General features: G+C 33.5%; 1 protein-coding gene across 3 annotated transcripts in view; it reads right to left on the reverse strand.

The window, feature by feature from the left end:
- PMS1 (PMS1 homolog 1, mismatch repair system component) overlaps positions 1-25,000 on the reverse strand; it is a 76,691-nt gene that overhangs the window by 1,191 nt on the left and 50,500 nt on the right. For all 3 annotated transcript variants that reach the window (XM_028123390.2, XM_028123368.2, XM_028123378.2), the window contains 6 exons: positions 21,357-21,479; positions 20,675-20,818; positions 19,617-20,503; positions 8,795-9,274; positions 5,832-5,962; positions 2,109-2,269 (listed from right to left, as the gene is read on the reverse strand). In XM_028123390.2, the coding sequence (XP_027979191.1) occupies positions 2,109-2,269; positions 5,832-5,962; positions 8,795-9,274; positions 19,617-20,503; positions 20,675-20,818; positions 21,357-21,479 (1,926 nt within the window). The remainder of the gene's footprint in view (positions 1-2,108; positions 2,270-5,831; positions 5,963-8,794; positions 9,275-19,616; positions 20,504-20,674; positions 20,819-21,356; positions 21,480-25,000) is intronic.

Here is a 25,000-nt window from a genome sequence, read left to right on the forward strand (position 1 = left end):
CTACCATATTCATCTTGTAATCCCTATACTTGGATAAACTGTACACGTACTGTTGGAAAATCACCAAACTATCCTGGCTGGATCCAATACCAATGTTAGCTCTTATGAGTGCTCAATGCCATTTGGACATCTTAGTCTTCTCTAATCAATCTTCTCTTACAGTACCTACAGCTCTTATTTTTAGATCTTTTCTCTACACTCAAAAATCCCCAATGCCTCCCCAGTCTCCTCACTCTCAGCAGATAACTTCTACACCTTCATCACATGTATCATGCATGACTTCTCTCAAGTTTACCTCCAAATAGTTTAACTTCCACTTTCCCTCTCTTCTGCTCTTGACTGAGAGAAGTTTCTCCTTTCTAAAACTTCTATCATTATTCCATCTTCCTTCCTGCCTCTTTTGGAACATCTGCTCTCTAATCTTTTATGTCAGTCTTTTCCACCAACAACACAGACAAGCTAATCTCTCTTTTTTTCTTTTTACCACCATATGACTTGTTGCCTACACTTTTTCACTAACTTCCCCACTCTTTAGCCATTGGTAAGTCTTCCATCTGGACTACTTTTCTATTATCACTGCCATCTAGCAGCCATTCCAGATGGTCTTCAAGCAACTATTACTCTATAAAGAATCTGATACTATGTTCTCATTTTTAAATTTCTTTCCTCCCTTGACCTTTATTATCTACCCCTCCACTGGTTTTTCTTTTACTCTCCTATCTTTATTTCTGATTCATCTTATTCAGCTTGACCTTAAATGGAAGTATTCCTATAGATCTTACAGAAGTTCTTTTTTTCCTAAACTCTCTTCCATAACAATCAATCCACAACTGACTTAATGTAATGAGAGGTATAATATTAGTAAAAATATTTATATCTAATCCCAACCACTCTTTTTGTTATTTTTGAAATAATATTTTTTCCTACATGGCTTTTCAATACACAAAACACTACCCTCAACTCCTTCAACCTTCATTTAAGTTTATACTACCTCTTTTACAAGAAAAGATTCCTTTGAAGTCATTAGAAACTATCAGTGTTAAATCAGAGGGGGAGACGAACCATGAGAGACTATGGACTCTGAAAAACAAACTGAGGGTTCTAGAGGGGAGGGATGTGGGAGGATGGGTTAGCCTGGTGATAGGTATTAAAGAGGGCACGTACTGCATGGAGCACTGGGTGTTATACACAAACAATGAATCATGGAACACTACATCAAAAACTAATGATGTAATGTATGGTGATTAACATAACAATAAAAATTAAAAAAAAACTATCAGTGTTAAACTGCTCACACAATAGGCTAGGAAGTTCCACAAGTCAAAGCTCTTGAAGGACTTACAGAATGCTACTGAATACAATCTTCAGAAAGGGTAAAAAGTGGACTTTCCTGAAGTCTGACCCTCAGAATACAGTGGGTACACATCATGATTATAGTCTAAACAAAAGTGGCCCATTTTTTTTTAAAGGGAGAAAACAAGTATTTACATTTGGTTTGTTTTTGAAATAATACCAAACTTGAGGGATAGAACTTCAAACATAGAGACATTCACTATTGTTTTCCAACCACCATCCTATACTTGGGACATTTAAAACCTTATAATCTTCCTCCATCCCCTATTACTTCAGAACTTATTTTTTAACCCACTGTTATATTTCTCATTGGGGTAGATATTCCTAGGTAACTAAAATTTCCTTTTATTCAATAATACATCTTTCACTTTTCTTCCCTTTTTGCTCTTAAAGAGATCAGGGATTGAAATCCCATTGTAGTTCTTTATAGACAGGTATTTGGTATAAAGAGAGAAATTTTGAACCCCTTCTTAAAAATCAGAAAGAACTTCACTATAAAGGGTCTCATGCATTAAGGCTCTTTCTCAATATGCACTCAAGAAATAATGTTAGAGTAAGGATCCATTATAGAGTTTACTACAACCAGTCTATGATATGAAATTTTTAATGGAGATTTCTTTTTTTAGTAGTATTTCTTCTTAGAAACAGATAATAAACCTTATAGAAACTTTATTATTTTGAAAATTTACTATTTTATTAAGAAACAGTTAAGTATGTTAAAACCTAACCCATCTACAAAATCTAATAATGCATACCTCTAAATAACTTATCACTTTGCGAGGTCTACACTCATAAACTTCCTTTGCATTTTTGTTTAATATAGCATTAAGAATTTCTTTTAAGTCCATCACTCCATAGAATGGGAGACAATTAGCCATTTCTTCTATTTCCAAGTAGTCTTCGGCAATGGAAACGCCTGAAAGAAAAATAAATAAAACCACATGTAGATAGTTTTGTTTAAATTATATTCCAGAAAATGTCCATTAAAAACAAAATCACTGTTAAAACATTTAGTGAACCTTCCTTAGAATTTAATATAGTCAGGACAAAGTTTTGTTCCTTATTTGGAAAACAAATAATAATTTCCCATAGGATTTCACATTAAGTCATAAGTGCTCATAGACACAACATGTGCTTTATATCATTTAATTTAATCTTAGTTATTGCACTTCTGTTCCCTACATTTGTTTAGAACATTTCTTACTTTGGAGAGAAAATGGAGTCCCATGATATTTATTAAAATAAAACTGGTTTAAGTGTTTTAACAACTGCTGCTGTTCAAATTCTATTCTACTAGTTTAGTACTAACTTAAAGGCCTGAATTATTTCTATGATTATTTTAACTTACAAATTATAAAAATACTCACATAGTAATTTATTTTTTCCAGTTTTATTGAGATATAATTGATAAACACTAAGTTTATGGTGTACATAGTATTGATTTGACACACATATATTGCAAAATGATTACTACTATAGTAACTTATTAATATATTACTAATTTGAGAGAATGAAATACTGTTTATTTAGTACTGTTGACTCAAAATATTTTAGTAAAACAATATTTAAAACTGACATTATTTATTAAACTACTTTAAATAATTTAGTGATTAAAATAAAACTAAAAACCAGCTACATGATTAGATATATAATGGGGTAAAATACCCAAGACAGCATAAATTCCAAAGGATCAAATCTGGCTTTAGAATGCATTTTAAGATGTTGCAAAATAGCAGATATTTGACTTCTTTGACTCTAACCGTGTAACAGTGTTCTTAATATTTAAGTCCACCCATGACACCCAGAATTAAGAAAATGAGACAGTTCAATGTTGGGTAAGTGGTAGTTATCAACAGATGAATAAAAAAAAAAAAGGAGTGATGTAGCCTGAAGAGTTTCAGATCCTGAGATGTCAGTGATCCTATCCCTAATCTGTTTCCAATTACAGATCACTTCCTTGACCTAGATAAGATGCAATGGTGGTACAATAAACAGAGCAGGCATCCCTGGAAACAACTGGAGAGTAAGAGAAGATCTATAATCAAGCATTAAGGAATAAAACACAGAGTCTGGTCAAGGGAGACAAAATGAGAATTTGAGCAACCAGGGGAACTTAAATGGGACTTGAAACAGGATTTACACAGGCAAAGAGGAAGAAGCAGAATATTATAGTTCACATCTTTTTACATATATAGATAAGGATATTACAAAAATATTAGCCCAGACTTTTCATTATTGCTGGTTCTTTACCTTTTATAGAACAATTAGAGGGAAAAGTCTAATATAGCGACTACATTTGCCCTGGAAAATCATACACATTTCACAGAATTACTTGTGGATATGGGTAAAGTATTTGACAACAGATGAAGAAATTGAGGAATATTTTAATCACCGTGTTTGCAAAATTCTGATATGGAAAACTTATAGACATTTGGAACCATGTAACAATAAACTTTCAAGAATTCTCCATAAGATTCTGTGAAATGCTTCCCAATTTTCAGGGCAAATACTCCAAATGAGTAAGTAGTTTGATAAGTTTTCACTTCTTAAAATACAGAATTCTTATTGATGTAGAACATAAAACTATTCCCATGAACAAACAAAATTCTTAGGATCACATTCAGAATCTTTTCCCTTAAAGTCAGATGTATTCCTCCTCTCTTTTAAATGTCCTTATCATTCAAAGATGTTTTGTGACAACTGGAGAACTGCTCATCCAAAGTTAGTCCAAGACAAGAAACTCAGGAAGAGGAGACATGGTCTTTAAGAAAACATAACATAAAAATTAGTGAAGGAAAAAAAGGCTTTTTAAAAGAGGAAAACATGAGAGTTTTTAATTTGATCTGTTATGCTAAGATAAATAATGCTGATCACAATCTAAGAAAAATTAATTCCAATCAAAATCAAGTCAGTTTGCAGATGACTCTTACTCATTTTTATATTGTTGGTGCCTTGCAAAGTACCTGGCATTCAACAAGACTTAAAAAACACTATCCACAAGCTAAGAGCTAAAAGCGTCTGTCAGACAGAAACTTAGCGGGTAACTCAAAAATAAACATGTTCTTGGAAAAGACAGGGAAGTAGTTATCCTAACCTTAAAAAAAATTGCTGTGATAACATTTTTCATGAAAAAAATGGCACCTGCCAGCAATACCACATAGTTAATTAGAAAAACAGATTGAGAAAAAAATATCTTATTACACACATACCTATACACACCCCTTGCTTCACATTTCAAATAAATTAAAAAGATACTGGGGTCTCAAGGAAGAAAGATTTCTGGGAGGACTAAATGGCTAAAAGAAATGACTGAAAGGGGTATGGAGATGGGAAGAAAAGAGAATATTCGAACACCTACCAGCAAACTTCACTGTGCCTTGACTTTTCCATCTATAAAATGGAGACAGTAACAGAACCTACTTCATAGGGCTATTAGGAAGATTAAATAAATTAATACATTTACTATTTAGAATAGTATCCTGTACATTATAATTATTCGATAATAATAATTAGTTGTTATAATGAGAAAACATTGAGGCCACTCCAAATCTAAACATCCAAGACTGAAGTAGAAGGTATGAAGTTCAGGTGTTCCTAAAACGGCAAAGTGAGTAAAATTAAAGTTTGGAGCACCAAAACATTTTCTGTATGTACTTAATGTCATAGTTTTGTACAATTGTTTTTACTCATTTTCTTTTTATGTCTAAGTAAAACATTCCTATAAAAATCTTCAACACTGTTTTGGTTGAACTTTGTTTTTCTAGATCTTGATCATGACAAGTTTAGGAGCAGGCAGGAGAGGGGAAAATAGAATCATTCTTCATGGTACCCTTGATACCAGACGAAGGGAAAATAATAGGACAAGATCAGCCTAGGCAGTTAGGGCAGAAAACAGTTAAGTATGAGAGTTATGAAAGAACAGAGAAGGGACCAACCAGGAAAACAGAAGTCTCCTTCCCAGAAGGATTTACTTTTCTCTCCACCCAGTGAACTGCCATACAAAGAAAATAGTGTTATCACAGTCTTTTTAGCAAAGCAATGGAATCAAATCATTCACTCTCCAAATAGTAAGATTGCTGATGTTACAAATCTAACTGGCAAAACAGGAAAAGAGATGTCCATTTTTGTTAGACCTTTCCAATATACTACACATTTATTTCTTTCATCATCTAAAGGAGTTTTAAATAATTTAAACAAACTAGGCAGTTTGTATATTGTGACAAAAGATGTCAAAAATTACAATGAAACTACTCGATTAGTTATGAAAACAAAAACACAAGGTAATAGACTGAAAGGGATGTCAAACTTGCTAGTTTCAGAGATGACCTTTTTGAAATATGATTGTTTTTACATAGCTGACACGGTACTTTTGGTGAGGCAAAAATATACCCTGATATGTACATTATGAAACCCAAATGAAACTTCTGGAACAAGACTTATTTTTCTAAGTCAGAAAATAGTAAACCATATAATCATACCTGGTATCCATTTTATCTTGAAACCATTTGCTGTAAGCCGAGGATCAGACAGGTAAGTTGATCCACTATATCTCTGATCATCTGTGGTCATTTTACATAAAATCTCTAAATAATGAGATCCATTAAAAAGACTGAAAAAGAAATTATGGTCCTTTAACTTACTAAATATGTAAAGTGAAATAAAAGGATTTATGGAAAAAAGTTAATGCAAGGGCCCTTTAAAAATGATCAATAACCAAAATACAAAGATGTAAGTAGCCCTGTGAGAAACTTTACTTTTTTACATCTCTGTTATATCTTTTAGAAGACCTACTATACACAGTATACAGAAAGAAGAATGGACATAAAAGAAAGTTTCTTTCTTTTAGAACATTACAAACTAAATGTGAAATCAAAAACTGTGCTCTCTCTATATAACACAAATGAAAACTTTATTTATAAATAATGCCATTGTTATATTATTATTATTATTGTATCATAAGGTTGTTTTGAAGATCAAAGGACTTAGTATAGTTCCTATCATATGGTAAGTCCTCAACAAACATTAGCCATTTTTGTTATTACTGAGCTCTTACTTTGTATTTTATAGAGATCTAAATTACTCCATTGAGAGATAAACTACACAATCTGCATTAGAACCATAGTGAGAAAACTGAGCCCAACCAATAGTTACCCTCTTTTCACTCAGTTTTGAAAAACTTAATTAATTGTGATGGGCATGTCACATTTCAAAAGAAGGGTGAAAACAATTTTGAATTCAGCTTTGTTGCTGTCCATGTTCAAATAAAAAAGATTTATTTTCAGGCTAGTATGGGCCCCAAATAATAGTTTTTAATGTATTTGTTTTTGAATAACAGAATATCACAAAGGAAAACATCTTTAAAAACATTTAATTTGTACAAGTACAAAATGATTTTTAAGATATAAATGAAAGTTCACAAATACCATTTAGAAAAGTAATCATGTTTAAAATTTCAGATACACCCTAGCTCTTTTTAAGGGAAGAAAGAAAAAGTACTATCAGATTTTTGAACGGTTTAATACAGCAAAAATCTGTATTAATTCTTTTTCTAATTTTCTGACAGTTTGCTAAACCAATCTTAAGAGAATACTATGAAAGATGCTGGATTTAGGTGAATGTGATTACTGTTGCCTTAATTAAAAAGACAGCTCTGACAAATGTTTTCCTGTGTCCTGGCATTTTTTTCCTTCTGGTAGCAGGGCTTTTTTTTTTTTTTCCCCAAAATACAGAATTATACTGTATTTTTATATGTATCAAGAGCAGATAATTAGAAGATGAAATTCAAAAAATAACCCCATTTATATTAGCATCAAAAACCAAAATACTTAGGAATAATTTTTCAAAAAAACAATACCCCTATACTGAAAACTACTGCTGAGAAAAACTAAAGAAGACTTAAATCAATGGAGACCATTGTTCATGGATTGGAAGATGCAGTATTGTTAAGATGGCAATTCTCCCCAATATGACCTACAGATTCAAAGCAATCCTAATCATAATTTGGTAGCAGGGCTTTTAGCACAATTGTATAAAAGATTTTTTATTTATTCTTGGGAGTTCTGAAACAGAGTTATCTAGTGATGTGTCCTAGAGAACAAACCCTCAATATCTTTCTAATTTCAGGTCTTTATCTTCTTTTCATACATATGATTCTCTCCTGTCAGACCACGAAAAGAAATATTAAAATAAAGAAGGGAAATGTTAATAGGCTGTTAGCTATTCATTTTTACACAAAACAATTTGCTCATGTAGGATATTAAAGGGAAATACCCCATTTTGCAATCTATAATAAAATCAGTTCAGGCAGCAATCATCAATGGATGAAACCATTAGATGGAAAGGTTGACAGGGAATTTTAAGGTATGAGAGCAGGCTGTCAGCGGCTGAAGCCAGTGATAAGTACCTTTTGATGTGATGAAATATGAAGCACATAGCACAACCTATTAAATAGTCATACCAGAAAGTAGAATCTAAATCTATTCAATCCTCCTGAGCTAACTTCTGTTTAAACATGGGAGAGGAAAAAACAAGTTGAACACTACCATGAGGAAGCAAAGGGACAATCTGAGACAACAGGATATTCTAACAAACAAGTGACTTAGTATCAACAACAAAGTTAATGTTGTGATATTTAGAAGAGATTTAAGAGACAGACAAAATGTAATAGCTGGATTTTGTTTAGATACAAATTAAACAATAATTTAAAAACTATAAAAAAGATATTTTGAGAAAATGAGGAATAATTCCAAGGAATTAATATTGTGAAAGATAGGAAAAAGACGTCGTGGGTAGTTAAGTCATTTTTAAGAGAGAGAAATCAAAATATGTTTGGGTGGGAATTGTCTAAAATAATTTTAGAGGGCACGTTCTGCATGGAGCACTGGGTGTTATACGCAAACAATGAATCATGGAACACTACATCAAAAACTAATGATGTATTATATGGTGATTAACAACATAATAAAAAAATTTAAAAAAGACACTTTAGGAAATAAAAAGAAAATATGTGTGTGTGTATATATGCATAATATACATATATATATATTTGAAAGGAAAAATAAACAAATGTGGCAAAATCTTGATAATTGTTGATAAAGGCATTCATTATATAATTCTATTTGGTGTTATGTCTGAAATGCTAAAGAATGTAAAATGACAGAGTCATGACAACCTAACTTCAAAATTATCCTAGGCAAGTCACTAATGTACAAGAGAACTGAGGTTGATATTTACTAACTTTAGAAGTAAACTACCTAGAGTACTCTATTTATTTAAAAACAATTCCATTAAAGATTAGAAAATCAAGTTTTAAAAAAGATTTCTTTAAATAAACTTTTCCCTACCAGAAAACACTTCCAACTTTTTACTTTCAGTTTCTAATCTAGTATGGATTGATAAATCTTTTGAGAGTTAAAAAAAGAATTATATTATTTCACCATACCTCTCTGTTAATATAATGGGCTTTTCCAGTGGCTCTGCAGGAAGTTTATGATTCTCAATAAGTCTTTTAAATAGCAGGGCTTCTTCCACTCTGTAAGGATTTAATAACATTATCTCTGTTTTGGATGTAATTAGCCACGCATCAGGAAACTTGAGATTGTGAAGCAAGCAAAGTTCCTCCTTCTCTTCTAAGTCAAATTTATGTTTCTCAAATTTTTTTTTTAAGTTTTCCATAGAAAAGGGGATCTGAACTATTTTAATGTTTTGGTTCTTTTTTTCAATTTGGGATTGAAAGAGGTCATCAAGTTTTGGCTGATTAGATAATGAAGTTTTCAATTTGTGCTTCTGTGCCAAATTCCATGCACTGGTGGGCTTTATCTTTTTTCTGCCATCCTTAAATGATATTTGTGGCTCCTTTTCAATGGCTCTCTTGATTTGCCTATTGTATCGTTCCAAATCTTTAGTAGCCTTCTCTTCATATCTGGGAATAAAGATAAAATAGAACTAATGAGGTCATAATCAGAAATGTATTAGCCATCTTAAGTAAATTTTATAAAAACCAAAGAGCTGGTGTTTCAAGTCTGATAATGATGAAGGAGCTTGTATTGGACTAACCCTCCCATATGTAACTATAACTCTGAGCAAAATACAGAAATCAACTATTAAAAATGGACATGGAAGAGCAAACCAAAAACAGGCAGATATTGGAATGATTCAACATTCAAAAAAGAGATCCATATTTATATAGCTTTTACCCAAAGGGCAGTCACCAGCATTAAAGGGAGTGGCAAAAAATCAAGCAATAAGCTACACTCTTTTTAAAAATTTTTAAAAATAATTTTTATTATTTATTTTTATTTCACATAATATTACATTATATAAGTTGCACTCTTACTAGCTTGAATAACTAGAACAGTTCCTTGCTTCCAAAACAACTGGAAATTGAAGGAGAAAATCCCAGAAAAGTCCAAATGTGGAAGCCTAGAGGAAAACAACTGCTAGAATGTTAAATGAGCTAAAGAGAGATTTTAGTGACTACCTGCTGCAGAGTAAATGGAATTTGGAGTTTGAATTCTATATAATTAGATGGCTTAATAAACACTTTGGGCTTTAAATTAAAACCGGATGAGGGCTACATCCTAGGGTAAGGGAAAAACTATGTCCTAGAACTAAGGAAGCTGCCCTAGGATTAAGAGCAAAATTTAAACAGTCTCTAAGGAAGTATAAAACAGGCTTCAGGGCGCCTGGGTGGCTTAGTCGGTTAAGCAACTGCCTTCGGCTCAGGTCATGATCCTGGAGTCCCGGGATTGAGTCCTGCATCGGGCCCCCTGCTCAGCGGGGAGTCTGCTTCTCCCTCCAACCCTCCCCCCTCTCATGTGCTCTATCTCTCATTCTCGCTCTCTCAAATAAATAAAAATCTTTAAAAAAAAAAACAGGCTTCAAGCTCAGTGTGATCTGTCAGTGATTTAAATAGTTGCAGAACAAACACCAACACTTTTCAGAAGAAGACAATAGAATCTAGTTTCTTTAACATATCACCCACAATGTCCACTAAATAATCAAAAGTTATTATTCAAGCAATAAAATGGGAAAATATGAGTCATGATCAAGAGAAGAAGTGGCCAGTAAAAACCAACCTTAACATGACTCAGATATTGGAATTTGGAGGGAAAAAAAAAGTTATTTCTTAAATAGGTTTCCATAAATCTTTAAGGACTTAAAGGAAAAGATAATCCTAATGAGAGAATAGAAGAGGAATTTAAACAGAGAAGGGAAATTATAAAAAAGAACCAAAGGGAAATTTGAGAGCTAAAATGTATACGGTATCTGAAATGAAAAATTCCCTGGGTAGGCTTAACAACAGATCAGAGATGGCAAAAGAAAGGGTCAACAAACTTGAAGACAGAGCAGTAGAAGTTATCCAATCCAAACAAAAGAGAGAAAAATGAAGATTAAAAAAAATCCCCGTGGCCTATGGTACAACAAGCCACCCAACATATATGTAATTGGGAGTCCCAGATAAAAAATATAAAAGTGAAGAGAGAAAAAAAAAGAAGAACATTTGAAAAAAACTATGGATGACAATTAGGCAATCTGGATAAAGGAAACATTTTATAGATCCAAGAAAGTCAGTGAACCCCAAGCAGGATAAATACAAAGAAATCTATGGCTAGGTATATTAGAATCAAACTGCTGAGAAACAAAGACAAACAAAATCCTTGAAAACAGTGAGAGGAAAAAAAAAAGACATTACAAAAAAAGAATACCACAAATGATGGATATAACTTCTCATCAGAAGCAATGTAGAGCCAGATGACAGTAAGTAACATCTTTTAAGTGCCAAATGAATCCAGAATTCAATGATACAAAGCAAAAATGTCTTCAAAAATGAAGATTATATAGACATTTTTGGATAAAAGAAAGCTTAGAATCTGTTGCCAGCATAAATGCACTATTAAGAGTTGACACCAGATAGAAACTGTGATCTATAGGAAAAAAAGGATAAGCACCAAAAATGCTATGTAGGTAAATAGCAAAAAAGGATCTTTAAAAAAAAAACTCTCATTTCTTTGAAAGATAACTTTAAATTTTTTAAAAATAGCATTTTGACCATATGATTTCACTCATGTGGAATTTAAGAAACAAAACAAATGAACATAGAAGAAAAAAAAAGAGAGGGAGGCAAATCATAAGAGCTTCTTTTTTAAAAAGATTTTATTTACTTATTCATGAGAGACAGAGAGAGAAAGAGAGAGAGGCAGAGGGAGAAGCAGGCTCCCCAAAGAGCAGCGAGCCCGATGAGGGATTCGATCCCAGGACCCCAGGCTCATGACCTGAGCCGAAGGCAGACGCTTAACCATCTGAGCTACCCAGGCGCCCCTTGTAAGAGCTTCGTTAACAGAACAAACTGAGGGATGCTGGAAGGGAATTGGGTGGGGGGATGGGCTAAGTGGGTGATGGGTATTAAGGAGGGCACTTGTGGTAAGCACTGGGTTTTGTATGTAAGTGATGAATCACTAAATTCTACTCCTGAAACTAATATTACACTATAGGTTAACTAACTGGATTTAAATAAAAACTCCAAAAATAAATAAATAAATAAATAAAGCATTTTAAAGTGAGTTTTATATTCTATGTAGATATAAAATATATGACACCAACTGCACAAAGGACAAGGGTAGTAAGTGAAATTATACTTGCAAAGTTCCTATATTCTGTGTGTCTGGAACCCTATTAACTATAAACAGATTATGATAAATTAAGGATGTATAATATATTCCCCAAAGCAAAAAATAATGCAAAGCCAATAGAAGAATTAAAATTAAACATTAAATTATATTCTTTTAATGCTAAAGAAGGCTGCCTGTCTCCCACAAAAAGGAGGAACTGAGGAACAAAACAAAGATGAAACAAGAGAATGGTAGACCTAAACCTAACTGTATCAGTTATTACATTACATCGACTGAATATTCCAACTAAAAGGCAGAAATTGTCAGTGATTTTAAAAAGCAAAATCCAGGGCGCCTGGGTTGCTCAGTCGGTTAAGCATCTGCCTTCCCCTCAGGTCATGGTCCCAGAGTCCTGGGATCAAGTCCCGCATCCAGCTCCCTGCTCAGCAGGGAGCCTGCTTCTCTTTCTGCCTGCTGCTCCTCCTGCTTGTGTGCTTGCTCTCTTTGACAAATAAATAAATAAAAATCTTAAAAAAATAAATAAAATAAATAGAAAGCAAAATCCAACTATGTATGTCTACAAGAGTTACACTTTAGACATAAATACTAGTTTGAAAGTAAAAGAAAAGATACAACATGCAAATGGGTAAGCATAAGAAAGAATAGCTATTGTAATATAAGATGAAAGAATTATCAGTTTCCAAAACAAGAAATTATACAACAGATAATGAGGGAAAAATCATAATGACAAAAGGGGCTAACATCAGGAAGGCATACCAATCACAAATGTGTGATTTATGTGTCTAAAGTATAAATAAATCCAGAATCATAGTTGGGAGACTTTAATACCCCTCTCTCAGTAATTGGAAGAACTAGACTAAAACATAAAGAACAGTAAAGCTATAGAAGATTTTAGGAATCTACCTTGATTAAACTGACATTTAGAATACTCTAACAGCTGCAGAATTCAGATTCCTTCTAGGTGTTATATACTTGGAACATTCATGAAGATAGATCATATGTTGGGCTTAATTCTCAGTAAATTTCAAAAGCATGAAATCTGACATAGTATTTTCCCCCTCCATGACAGAATAAATTAGAAGTCGATAAGATATTTAGAAATACCCTCAAATATTTAGAAACTAAATAACACATCTTTATTCGTAATAGTTCCAAAATGGAAACAACCCAACTGGAGACTGAATAAACAAATTGCAGTATATTTATACAACTGAATATTACTTATCAATTTCAAAGAATGAACTATACAAAGATATTCAACAAACATGGATGGAAATCACAACGTATTTTGTTGAGGAGAAGAAGTTAGATATAAAAGAGTACATGTTGAGGGGGCCTAGGTGGCTCAGCCGGTTAAGCATCTGTCTTTGGCTCAGGTCATAATCCTGGAGTCCTGGGATGGAGTCCCACATCCGGCTCCCCACTCAGCGGGGAGTCTGCTTCTCCCTCTGCCCTTCACTCTGCTTGTGGTCTCTCTCACTTGCTCTCTCAAATAAATAAAATAAAATAAAATAAAATAAAATAAAATAATAAATAAAAAAATAAAATAAAAAATAAAATAAAATATAAAATAAAATAAAAAAATAAAATAAAATATAAAATAAAATAAAATAAAATAAAATAAAATAAAATAAAATAAAAAAGTAAGAGTACATGTTGGGTCACCTGGGTGGCTCAGTCAGTTAGGCATCTACCTTTGGCTCAGATCATGATCCCAGGGTCCGGGGATTGAGTCCCGCATCAGGATCCCTGCTCAAGGGGCAGTCTGCTTCTTCCTCTCCCCCTGCCCCTCCCCCCGTTTGTATGCTCTCTCTCTCACTCTCTCAAATAAGTAGATAAAATCTTAAAAAAAAGAAGAGTACATGTTCTATGATTTTATATATATGAAGTTTAAGTACCAGCAAAACCAAAGTAGTGTGATAGAAGTCAAAACAGTGGCCGTGTATGGAAATTGGCTGATAAGTAGCATAAGTGAACCTTCTGAGGTGATTAAAGTATTCTGTATTTTGTTTGAGACAGTGGTTACATGGGTGTACACATATAAAAATGCACTGAACTATATATAGAGTTAAGATCTATGTATTTCACTATGCTACATTTTACCTAATTTTAAAAACCATTTATGGAAGCACTGAAGATAAACACTAAAAAAAAAGAAAGAAAAAAACTTATAAATAACTAAATAAAACAGTTAATTCTACATCTGAAGAACTCCTTACACATCTACTGTAACATCAACATGGAATAAACAATTTCCTGAGCACTACAAAAGAAAATCTGTACACAATACTCCATTCACTAATTATACTAGTAAAATTAAAGTCACTCTAATGATAGCAGGCAAAATAAAAATTTTATGATTAAATTTGTAATGGAGTCTAGCTAAATATTAATTTTTTCAGTTGTTATTTATTTCTCATTTTAGAGTCATCAGTGAAAAAATAAATTCAAATAAACTCAATACATCCAAACCATTTAATTTAATTCAGTTTCAAAGGTACAAGATAATGGACACTTTAAAATTATACTGGGTAAAAACTCGACATCTTTTGGGTTAATGAAACTTCTACAGCCAACCAAAGACAGTCTAGCATAGTGGTTATAGCAACCTTTTCTACAAAATTGAGATGCCTGAATCCCACCCTCAGATTTTCAAATTCTCCATGCCAGAGATTGAGGTTGAACAACAGTTTTTGAAAGGCTCCATGGATGATTCTAAAGCATACACCAAATTGAAAACTACTTTTAGGTGTTCAGTGAAGTGTATCAGTAAGAGCACAGACCCTGGAGACTGACTGGTCTGGTGCAGCCACTCAGTAGTTCTGCAAATCTACACAAATTATTTGATTTTTCTGTGCCTCAGGATAGTCATTTGTAATATATAGATAATCTACATTTACTTCATAGTTTTGAATAATAAAATGAGTTAAAATGTTTCAAGTATTTAGAATAATGCTTGGCACCACAGTAAATAATTATAAATGTTTGCTATCACTTTATATCAAGAAACACATCTTATAATGAATGGGGCACATGACTGACTAAAGGCCAGTAATTATTTAAGCAACTTTACTAAAAAAATTTTTTAAATGCAGTTTTAAATTTGAAACTGGAGAATTAATGCTATTTCTAATCTTAAGTAACTCTTAAGAAACTGGTTTAATTCTATTGTAGGTAATATATACGAAACATTTTTAAGGAGAAATTTATATAGATAGGTGTTAGGAATGACATTCTTGGACGAACTGTATTAAATATTAAAATTGAGTAAGAGACAAGAGACCACATTATGTTGTGTAGTTTGTACTCAGTACATGTTTGTTAAATACAGAAATGTTAGCTGGGTAAGAATGTAAAAAAGACATTGTTTCACTGTAAACTAGATGAAAAATGCCTCTCTGGTTACTTACCAGGCTATATTCATAATTTTGTACATGATTTTCTCCCATTTCTATTTAGAATCTGAAGTTCTGGATTAGCTACATAAAACATAATTTTCAGTAGTTTACTTTCAATACATACTATAAGTAAATATTTTTAACTCTGGGACATTCCAATTCAAGATTTTTCCCTTATGGTGAAAAATGAGTTCAAGATGAAGGTCACATTTGTAATTATAATGTGCAAATTTTCACATATGGTACTAATCTTGTGATTTACTCAATAAGTCAATTTAATTAGTTCCTTGGGAAATATAAAAAGCTATGTCCAAAGGAATATTAAGCAAATGTTAAGTAAAAACAGCTGCTACCTTTGACTTAATATCATCAAGGGATTCAGTAATCTGAATGGAAAATATTAATTTTGATTTGACCAGTAATCAATTCAAATGCTTTTGTGACCAAAGATTACATGTAATTATAAAACTTATTTACCATTTTCAATACCCCAATTACAATATTATTCTAAGTAGAAGTGTATGTTTACAGTACTGCAAATGAAAAGTTCAAGTTAACATCAATTGACTGAAACTCCAGTGGGCAGGGCACAGACCTAAATCTGGCTTCTAATCCACCAGAGGAAAGGAGAAGAAAAGCAAAGGAAAAAAATATCCAGAAAAGAACTAAAAAATGAAGTACCCCCCACTCCAAAGTCTGCCCTAAGCTCTCAGCAGAAAAACCCTGATCCTAGGGCTTATTCAAATTCTTTATGGTTTACAAAACCTTACATAATCTGGCCTGCCTTCCCTCAATTTACTTTACTATACTCTCTTACTCTGTTCCTGTCACAGAGAGCATCTTTAATTCCCTCAATAACACTATTTTACTTCTAGCTGTTTTATTTAGAAAATTCCCTATGCCCTTCTGATTATTTCTACTTAGGGAATCATTTCCCGTCTCACAGATGAGATTAAACCCACTGTTAAGTATTTTCATAACTCCTTATATTTATTTTAAAACTAACTCATTGTATTCTACGATTACTATTTGTTTGTGTCTTCCTCACTATACCGCATCATTTATGAGTAGAGAAAGTATATTTTACTTATCACTATATCTGAAGTGATTAGCTAGAGTACATAGGGCCTTGTATACAGAATGCCCTTAATAAATATTTCCTAACTGAAGACAGGTAGAAAGGGAGGAAAGGACGGGAGGAAAGGAGGAGGACAGGAAGGAAGGAAAAGAAAAAGAGAGGGCACCTGGGTGGTTTAGTCGTTCAGTGTCTGCCTTTGGCTCAGGTCATGGTCCCAGGGTCCTGGGATTGAGCCCTACATCGGGCTCCCTGCTCCACGGGAAGCCTGCTTCTCCCTCTCCTACTCCCCCTGCTTGTGTTCCCTCTCTCGCTGTGTCTCTCTGTCAAATAAATAAATAAAATCTTTAAAAAAAAAAGGAGAAAGGGAAGGGAAAGAAGGAAGAGAAGGAGGAAGGGAAAGAAACAGGAAGAATAGGAAAATAGTGAAAAAAGGATAGGTGGAAAGACCCATTATCCACAGAAGAGGAGTCTACTCTGATATCCGTTAGCATTTCCTACAGAATTTAGGATCATGGAAAGAATTCCAAGATAAATATTACAGAAAAGTGGTAGTTACTGTGATTGTTGAGTGTGATACCATTTTTGCTGCACTTTCTCACTGATCATAATTTTGGACACAGCCATCATGGTCCCCAAACCCCTGGCTCTGGAAGATTCTAACACAACATTTTGTGACATACAGTAAGCTCTCTGATCCCAAAATACTTATATTTTCTTCTATTTCTGGCCTCCAAATTAAATTTAATCTTGACTAAGCAAGTGAAAAATAATGTCAATCACAAGTGAGGAATTTTCTTTTCACAGGTTAAAAACTCTGAGTAAGATCACGAACAACGTGCCAGTCATTTTTCTTACATCATAATACACAATATCTTATTTAATCCTCAAAACAATCTAGGAGATACTGTTCACATATTTTTACAAAAAAGCTAGCAGAGAAAGAAACTGGAGTTAAAACCCCAGTGTAGTTTCAGAGGTCTGCTCTTGACCAACATTGCCTCTTCTGTCTACCTTATGGCAATAAGATAGAGAAAATTTTGGATTCTAGAATACTGCCTGATGATAAACAAATTTTTAGACGAGGCCTATTAACCATAATCCTGTACCCTGACACCTTGGGGCCCACGAGAAGAAACAATGCTGACACTCCCCAAAAGTCAACTGGAACAATACCTGCTATTGTGAGGCTGTAAGGGAATAGCTATCTTAAGCTGTTACACTGTCCCTACCTTCTATGAGAAGGAAACATCTATGCTTTTTTCCCTCCTTCTCAGATAATACATCACCTCCCTGGTCAATGCAATTCCACTTCTGTGGGCCTGCTGTACTAAAAGTTAAATGCACTGATCTTTAAAATGCCTATGTTATTTGAGGGCGCCTGGGTGGCTCAGATGGTTAAGCGTCTGCCTTCGGCTCAGGTCATGATCCCAGGGTCCTGGGATCGAGTCCTGCATCGGGCTCCCTGCTCAGCAGGGAGTCTGCTTCTCCCTCTCCCTCTGCCTCTCCCCCTGCTTGTGCTCTCTCTGTCTTTCTCGTAAATGAATAAATAAAATCTTTAAAAAAAAAATGCCTATGTCATTTGGATAAAACTGAAGACAATCACAAGATGTGAATCTTATTTGCATCCTGATTCAAATAAACAAACTTTAAAAAAACTGGTATTTATTAAGTAATTAGAAATTCAAAGACTGAATATCTGATGATATTAAGGAAATCTTGTTTTAAAAATTATAATGATTATGGCTATATTTAAAAAAGGAGCATTTTTAATTTTTACAGATACATAAAATATTTATGAAATAGAGAATATTATCCTAGGACGTGCTTCAGAATAGTAATAGTAAAAGGGGAAGTGAAGTGCATGGAGGTATGGATAAAACGAGACTGACCATGAGATGATGGTTCGTGAAACAGGGTTATGTTCACAGTACTGTTTTGTCTACTTCTGTGTATGTCTGAAAATAGAAAAAACAAAACCGTCCCCACCAAAAAAAAAAAAAAAGGTAAAGAGAGAAGCTAATTTATGGAGGTTTTGCCTATCAGTGTTTATAGTGACACATGATGTGATGAGCACTGGGTGTTATAAGCAACTAATGAATCAGTAAACATTACACCAAAACTAATGATGTACTATATGGTGGCTAACTGATTTTAAATAAAAAAAAAGGAAAGTTGCATTCTACACACACACAAAAAATAGTGGTCATTATTATTTTAAATTGATAGTGTCTTTATAAGACAATAAGTGAATGAAAAAGTAAAAAAAAAAAAAAATCGGTCAAGTGTCCATATTTGTCACTGAATAAAAACCCTGCGTGGTAAGTTATGTTTAAATTTCTTCAAGATGTTTAACATAATATTGAGATACCCTACATAATAATATATGATTGGAAGTATAATTCCACTCTTTTGTTTTCTGGTGGGCTAGATCACTCAAGACACAGTACTTTGTATTTATAATAAGTGCCCTAAGTCAACTATAAACAGTCATATTACTTTGTAATATTTATTTAGATCATCTAATCTAAAAATGGCAAGTAATAGTTATTTTCATCAAAGATAGATCAAACCACCTATTTACCTACCAAAACACCCCGCCACAGTTTATAAGATGCCAACAAATAAATAAAAGATTTTAGAAGGAAGCCTTCAGTTTGTACTGAATAGGGACAGTATTGATTCCACTAAATTGAATCTGTAAAAATATTCTAATTTTCATATTGTGTTACATATTTTGGAGACCAATTTAAAAAAGGGAATAGTCAAGGTATTTTTTAAAACCACCACTGTTATAATTGTTCTAATGCATAAGCTTAAAAAAGAGAAAGTCCTGTCATAGATTCTTTAACATAAAATAAAAGGAAATAGAAGAAAATATAGTTTTAAATTAAGAAGAATGGAAAGCCTTTAACTTTAAATTTTAATAATAAAGTAGTTAAGGCTTGTACCAAAAACAAAACAAAACAAAAAATAAAACAAAAAACTAAAAGCCTCTAAATTTAAAAAAGTGATGCCAAAAAAGGCACTCTAGCCAAACCAAAAGGCATTTTCCATTCTACTTTTCCATAAATAAGTTTAAAATTTTTTTTAACCCAGTGAGTCATATAGAATGGAAATATCTCAGCATCAGGTCACATGCAAGCTCTGGAAACTTACTTCAGTTTTTCCTCTTCACTCAATGTCTTCCACAGTTCTTCAATTTGTACTGTTGTATCTTCCAAATTGGTCTTAGGATTTTCTGTGAGAAACTGAGCACGATGATCTTGCACAAAAAGGGCGCTTGCTGACATGGGTTTCTTGATTACCCGATTGCTAATTAAATCATATGCTGTAAGCTGTCCAGATATGTTATCTACCACATTTGATTTTTTGTTACAGGAACCTTCACTGAGATTCTTTTGTTCAGGGCTTGGATGAGCATTATTATTGAGTTTACATACTGAACTTTCTTGAGGCACTAAAATTTTCACAGGTTCAATGTTTTCTCCCATTGAATTTTTAAGTGTATTTCCCTTGCTCCAGTCATCAGCACAGATTTCCAAAGACTTCTCAGGAACTGCTGCTTCCTCATTTTTCCCACTGTCATCTCTACTGTTTTTATTGCCATTTTCTGATTGGGTATGCTTAACAGAACCTACAAAACAAGTTTCACTACATTCCTTCTGGGCATCCTCACATGACAAATTATTCATTAGGATCTGCTGAAATGTATTTCTAGTGTTTTTATCAACGTTAGAATTTTCACTATTAAAATGATCATAATGGTCATCAACATGTACCTGATGATTTAAACAATAATTAGTGTTTTTTCCAGATTTATCATTATGCACATCATTTTGGAAAGGAATGGCTGAAGAATCAACACTTGGATAATTATTTCCAGATGATTCCATCTTATTAAAAAGCACATCTGTTTCTGTTGTATTACTAACAACCATGTCAGCTGAGGAAACATCTGTTTTATTATTTTCGTAAGAATTTGTACTAGGTAGTGATCCATAACAAGTCGTCATCAGATTTTCAAGAGCAATTAAAACAGATTCCTAAAAATATAAATTAACAAATGTTAGGGAAAATTATGAAAATAATAAATAGGCAAGATTTAAAATAATATTCAAAAATATGTATAAACAAGCAACTCTCCCATGCGAAAATGGTTAGGACTGCGTAAGTTTGTAAAACACATAAATAAAAAAGATTATCCAAAAATTTACCTTATTCTGTAGTAACACTTGACTTTTATCTGGTGTTAAATTCACGTCCACATCAGCTGTAGGAACATCAATTTTCAGAAAGAAAATGGGATACAAACGAGTAGATTCCTTTAGGCACTTCAGATTGTAATAATGTCGGATTAGCTAGAAATATATGTAATAAAGAAAAGATAAAAATACCATGTAAAGATAGTACTGTCATCCTTAAATATAGCCAAAAAAGTATAGTCAGCTGAGAAACTGAGTGGATGTAATTATTTAAGAGGAAAAGCAGTATCTAAATGGTAATACTCATTTGGAGGCCTTGAACTTACATGAAGCACAACCATTAAGAAGTACAACTATCCAGTGCAACTGGCTTCACGGTTAAAAGATCATAGTGTCATGGATGTTTTCAAAGTCCAGGGTTCAAATCCAAACTCTGTTGCTTCCTGGCTATAATGGGCTTCTTAGTCACTAACTTCTTAGTTACTAACATTTCAGTTTCTTCACTATAAGGATAATAATTCATCACAGAATTGTTGTGAAGTCCTAATAAGACACCTAGCACAATGCTTAATAAATCTTCTTCTCCTTATTTTAGAGCAAATCCTTGGAAGTAGTCCTTATAACAAGTTGACAAATGACAGAGCTAGTTTTCATTTCTGATCCAAGTAATACTTTCTTTTCTAAAATAGATTACCTTTAATATGTCTTTTTGACGTACTGGTCGACTGTTTATAAAGATAAAACTCCTTTCTGGGGTTGAAAGACTTGTTAAAGAGTGGTCTCCATCATGCTTTGGAAGAAATCCGCTTAGATAAATCTGCAATTATAATAAATAGTTACAGAATTAGTAAACACTGTCAACAATGAATGTGGGTCCAAGGGTCTGGCTATATACAGTATAAAAGGTATAAAAAAATAAAATGGATTTTCATTTTATGGTCTCAAGAGTCCTATACTTGCTGATAACCATGTCTTGAACATTAACCTTAAATAAAATACAGAAGCATATTACACTGGTGTTCTTGGCCTGAAACTCTCTCTTCCTACAACTCTTTTTAAGGAAAAATTGGCATTCATAAAAGCTTCATGAATGGGCATATGTCTTACTGTCATAGGACATACAGCATAAATACTGCTGTTTCTTCAACCCTATCTTCTTCTTAAAATTTCTTTTACCATTTAAAAATTCTTTATATCGTGACTTTCTTTTAGATATTTATCCTCTTCTTTTTAGCCATCTTTTCCTGTAAAGAAGTGGCTGTTTCTATCTTGTGGAGTCAATCTGATGGGGCTTTCATTTCTCATTTAAAAATCCTTTTACTCTTTGACACTGATTACAGTACTTTATTTCCATTTTTGTTTAGAGAATGTTCCTACAATCAAACCAGTTATTTTTATGCTCTTTCTCTATTTTGTAAATGTATGAAAAGGAGGGAGAAAATGACGAAGGATCCTAGAAAAAAATACCAGAGAGAAGAGAGAGATTGAGGAGACAGAAGCTAAAAAAAAAAAAAAAAAAAATTGCTATTTTTTTTACCTCTAAAGATAATACAGAGATTTGTAAAGAATACAGGACAGAGTCAGATTGACATGATTAAATCCTAGCTCCACTACTAGCCATGTGATCTTGGTCAAGTTATTTAAAATATAAGCCTGTACTCTCTTATCTGAAACAACTAGAAACAGATGTATTTATATTAACCTGTTAAGAAACACTAATAGAAAAATTTCAGCTTAGGTCTAGAAAAGTGAGAGTGTCAGCAGAGATGCTATTTTTAGGTAAGCAGAAACCATGAGGCTCTTTACCAACACAGTGGGTAGGCTGCCATCTATGTCTATGGCTATCCCTACCCTACCCTTGGAAATAAATGTTTAAGGAGATGCATTACCAATTTTAGAACACTAAGTGCATTATTGTCACAATGCCAAACTGTGCCAATTTAAAAAATAAATTAATAAAGCTGGATAATCCACTACAAAATGCTACTTAATTAACTGTTAAAACTTCACAGCATTTATAAATGGTTGTATAATTTACCACGTAACATGAGACCCTTTTTAAAGCACCTGCTGAGCATCAGGAAGCACCTGTTTAGTCTCTGAAAGACTTACTGGGTTCGTGGACTTAAAACAAAACTGCCCCAAATAGGTAGGAATGAAAAATAAAATGAGGAAAAATTGGTAATATTGCTGGTGTTTTCCTTTTATACCACCTTAGGTGTCCACTGAATAATTATTACCATTTCCAAATAGTTAAAAATGGCTTAGGATAACCTTAAGAACAAAGTATATTTAAATTATATGGAAAAGTAAAATCAAAAAGCAAAGTCTTACAAAATGCTCTAAAAATAAGAATCAGGGTAGTTTATGGAAAAAGAATGTCTGTTAGAGACCAAATCAGTGCAAAAATAAAAAAAGAAAGAAAGAAAGAAAGAGACTAAATTAGTGCAACCAAATAAAAAATTTGACCGTACAAGATTCTGTACCTAAGTATTCCTCAACCTAGAAAGCAAAACAAAAATGAAAGGCAAAAATATAAACAAATACTTCTCCCCTGACTGCTCTGCAACTACGGACCTCTCCCTCCTTCCCTTCATCTCCAACCCCCTATAATCTGGTTTCTACTACCTCCAATAACCGACTCCAATGGACACTCAGTCCTTCTCTTATTTGATTCTCTGCAGACCCCCTTGAGAGTCCAAGATGGTGGAGGAGTAGGAGACCTAAATTTCGTCTGGTGCCAGGAATCCAGCTAGATAGCTATCAAACCATTCTGAACACCTACGAACTCAACTGGAGGACGAAGAAAAGAATAGCAGGAACTCTATGAACAGAAAAGCGACCACTTTCTGCAAGGCAGGACATGCGGAGAAGTGAATCTGAGTGATATATGGGAAGATTCTCTGCAGACCCTGACACTGATGACAACTCTCTCATTTGGGAAGCATCACCGTTTCAGCCTTCTCTTTTGGTCTTTCTGCTTCCTTCCTGACACTTTCTCTTTAGTCTGGTTTGCTGATTTCTCTCCCTTTGCTTACCACCTATAAATGATGATGGTTCCCATGAGTTCCACCATTAAAGCCTTTTTTCTTCGTCTCTACTCTGAGTAATTTCATTCACATCTATACACATACACCAGTGATGCTAAGATACAGATATACAGCCTCCATTTCTTTCACCCCCAAATGCTTCCTATTTTTAACTAGCTATCACAAAAATCTTCTCAATCTCATCACATTCAAAACTTGATAAAATATTTCACCCCACCGCTGCCCTGCTATACAATTGGCTCCTCCTGTACTCCTTTAGCATAATAATGAGCCCTGCCAGCAACCCAATCTGTCAAACCCATCTCCTCTCCTCTCGGATTCTGCTCAAGTAACCCCGACTGGTCTCCTAACAGTAGTTTCCTCTTTCAGTAAACCTCAAGAACACCAGGGAGTTATGTTTCTAAAGTAATAATATAAGTACTTCTGCTCAGGACAGTGGGGCAAGTTCATGCAGAAACTCCCTTCTCCCTGATTCCAACTGCAAGTGCCTAACAGTGATAGAAAAAAATCAATTTTTATAAAAATCTCAAAAGACTGAACCATTTAAAAGTAAGACAGCGTAAAGATGTTAAGGATGCAAAACATAAGGGAGAGTGATGGCTGAAATCAAAAGCCCTATGTGTCCTGGATCACAAACCAGCTGTGTCAGAAAAAAAATGTTTTTGTAATGATGTGTGGTGATGGATGTAACTAGACTTATTGTGGTGATCATTTTGCAATATATATATACAACAAATCATTTTGTTGTACGCCCGAAACTAATATAATGTTATATATCAACTATATCTCAATTAAAAGAAGAAACCATCTGCGTCAGTTGGAAATTATATTCTGATGTGGAAATAGGGACAGAAAACACATACAAGGCAAGAGATTAAAATCAGTCTTTCCATGTGAAATGGGCTGCTGAGACAGCCCTCTTTCTCCCCCTCAAAAATGCTTAAAAATATTGTGACCACTGTTTATGGAGCTGCTTGCAAGGGTCACAAGAAGGAACATGGATAACTCCAAAACCAAAAACAAAGCTAAGCCAAGTCAGCTAGGAAAAGGGGTCTATAAAATCTTGGCAGGACGAAAGGCATGAATTACTAATATTAGCACCTGGTTTTGAACTGGGGCCAGGAGGGGGGTGGTATCTGCCAAACCATGAGGAGGAAGAAGGTGGAGTGGGTAAAAACAAAATAACAAAAACAATAAACCTGCATGCACGATGACTGTGCAAATTAAAATTTCAAAGCATATAAAATAGCAGAGAATGAGAGAATATTCTCCCAGGAAAGCAGAAATG

Source organism: Eumetopias jubatus, unplaced genomic scaffold, assembly GCF_037043125.1.
Source record: "Eumetopias jubatus isolate StellerSeaLion01/CBP00866 unplaced genomic scaffold, mEumJub1_p1.0 scaffold_3, whole genome shotgun sequence".
Lineage (NCBI taxonomy): Eukaryota > Metazoa > Chordata > Mammalia > Carnivora > Otariidae > Eumetopias > Eumetopias jubatus.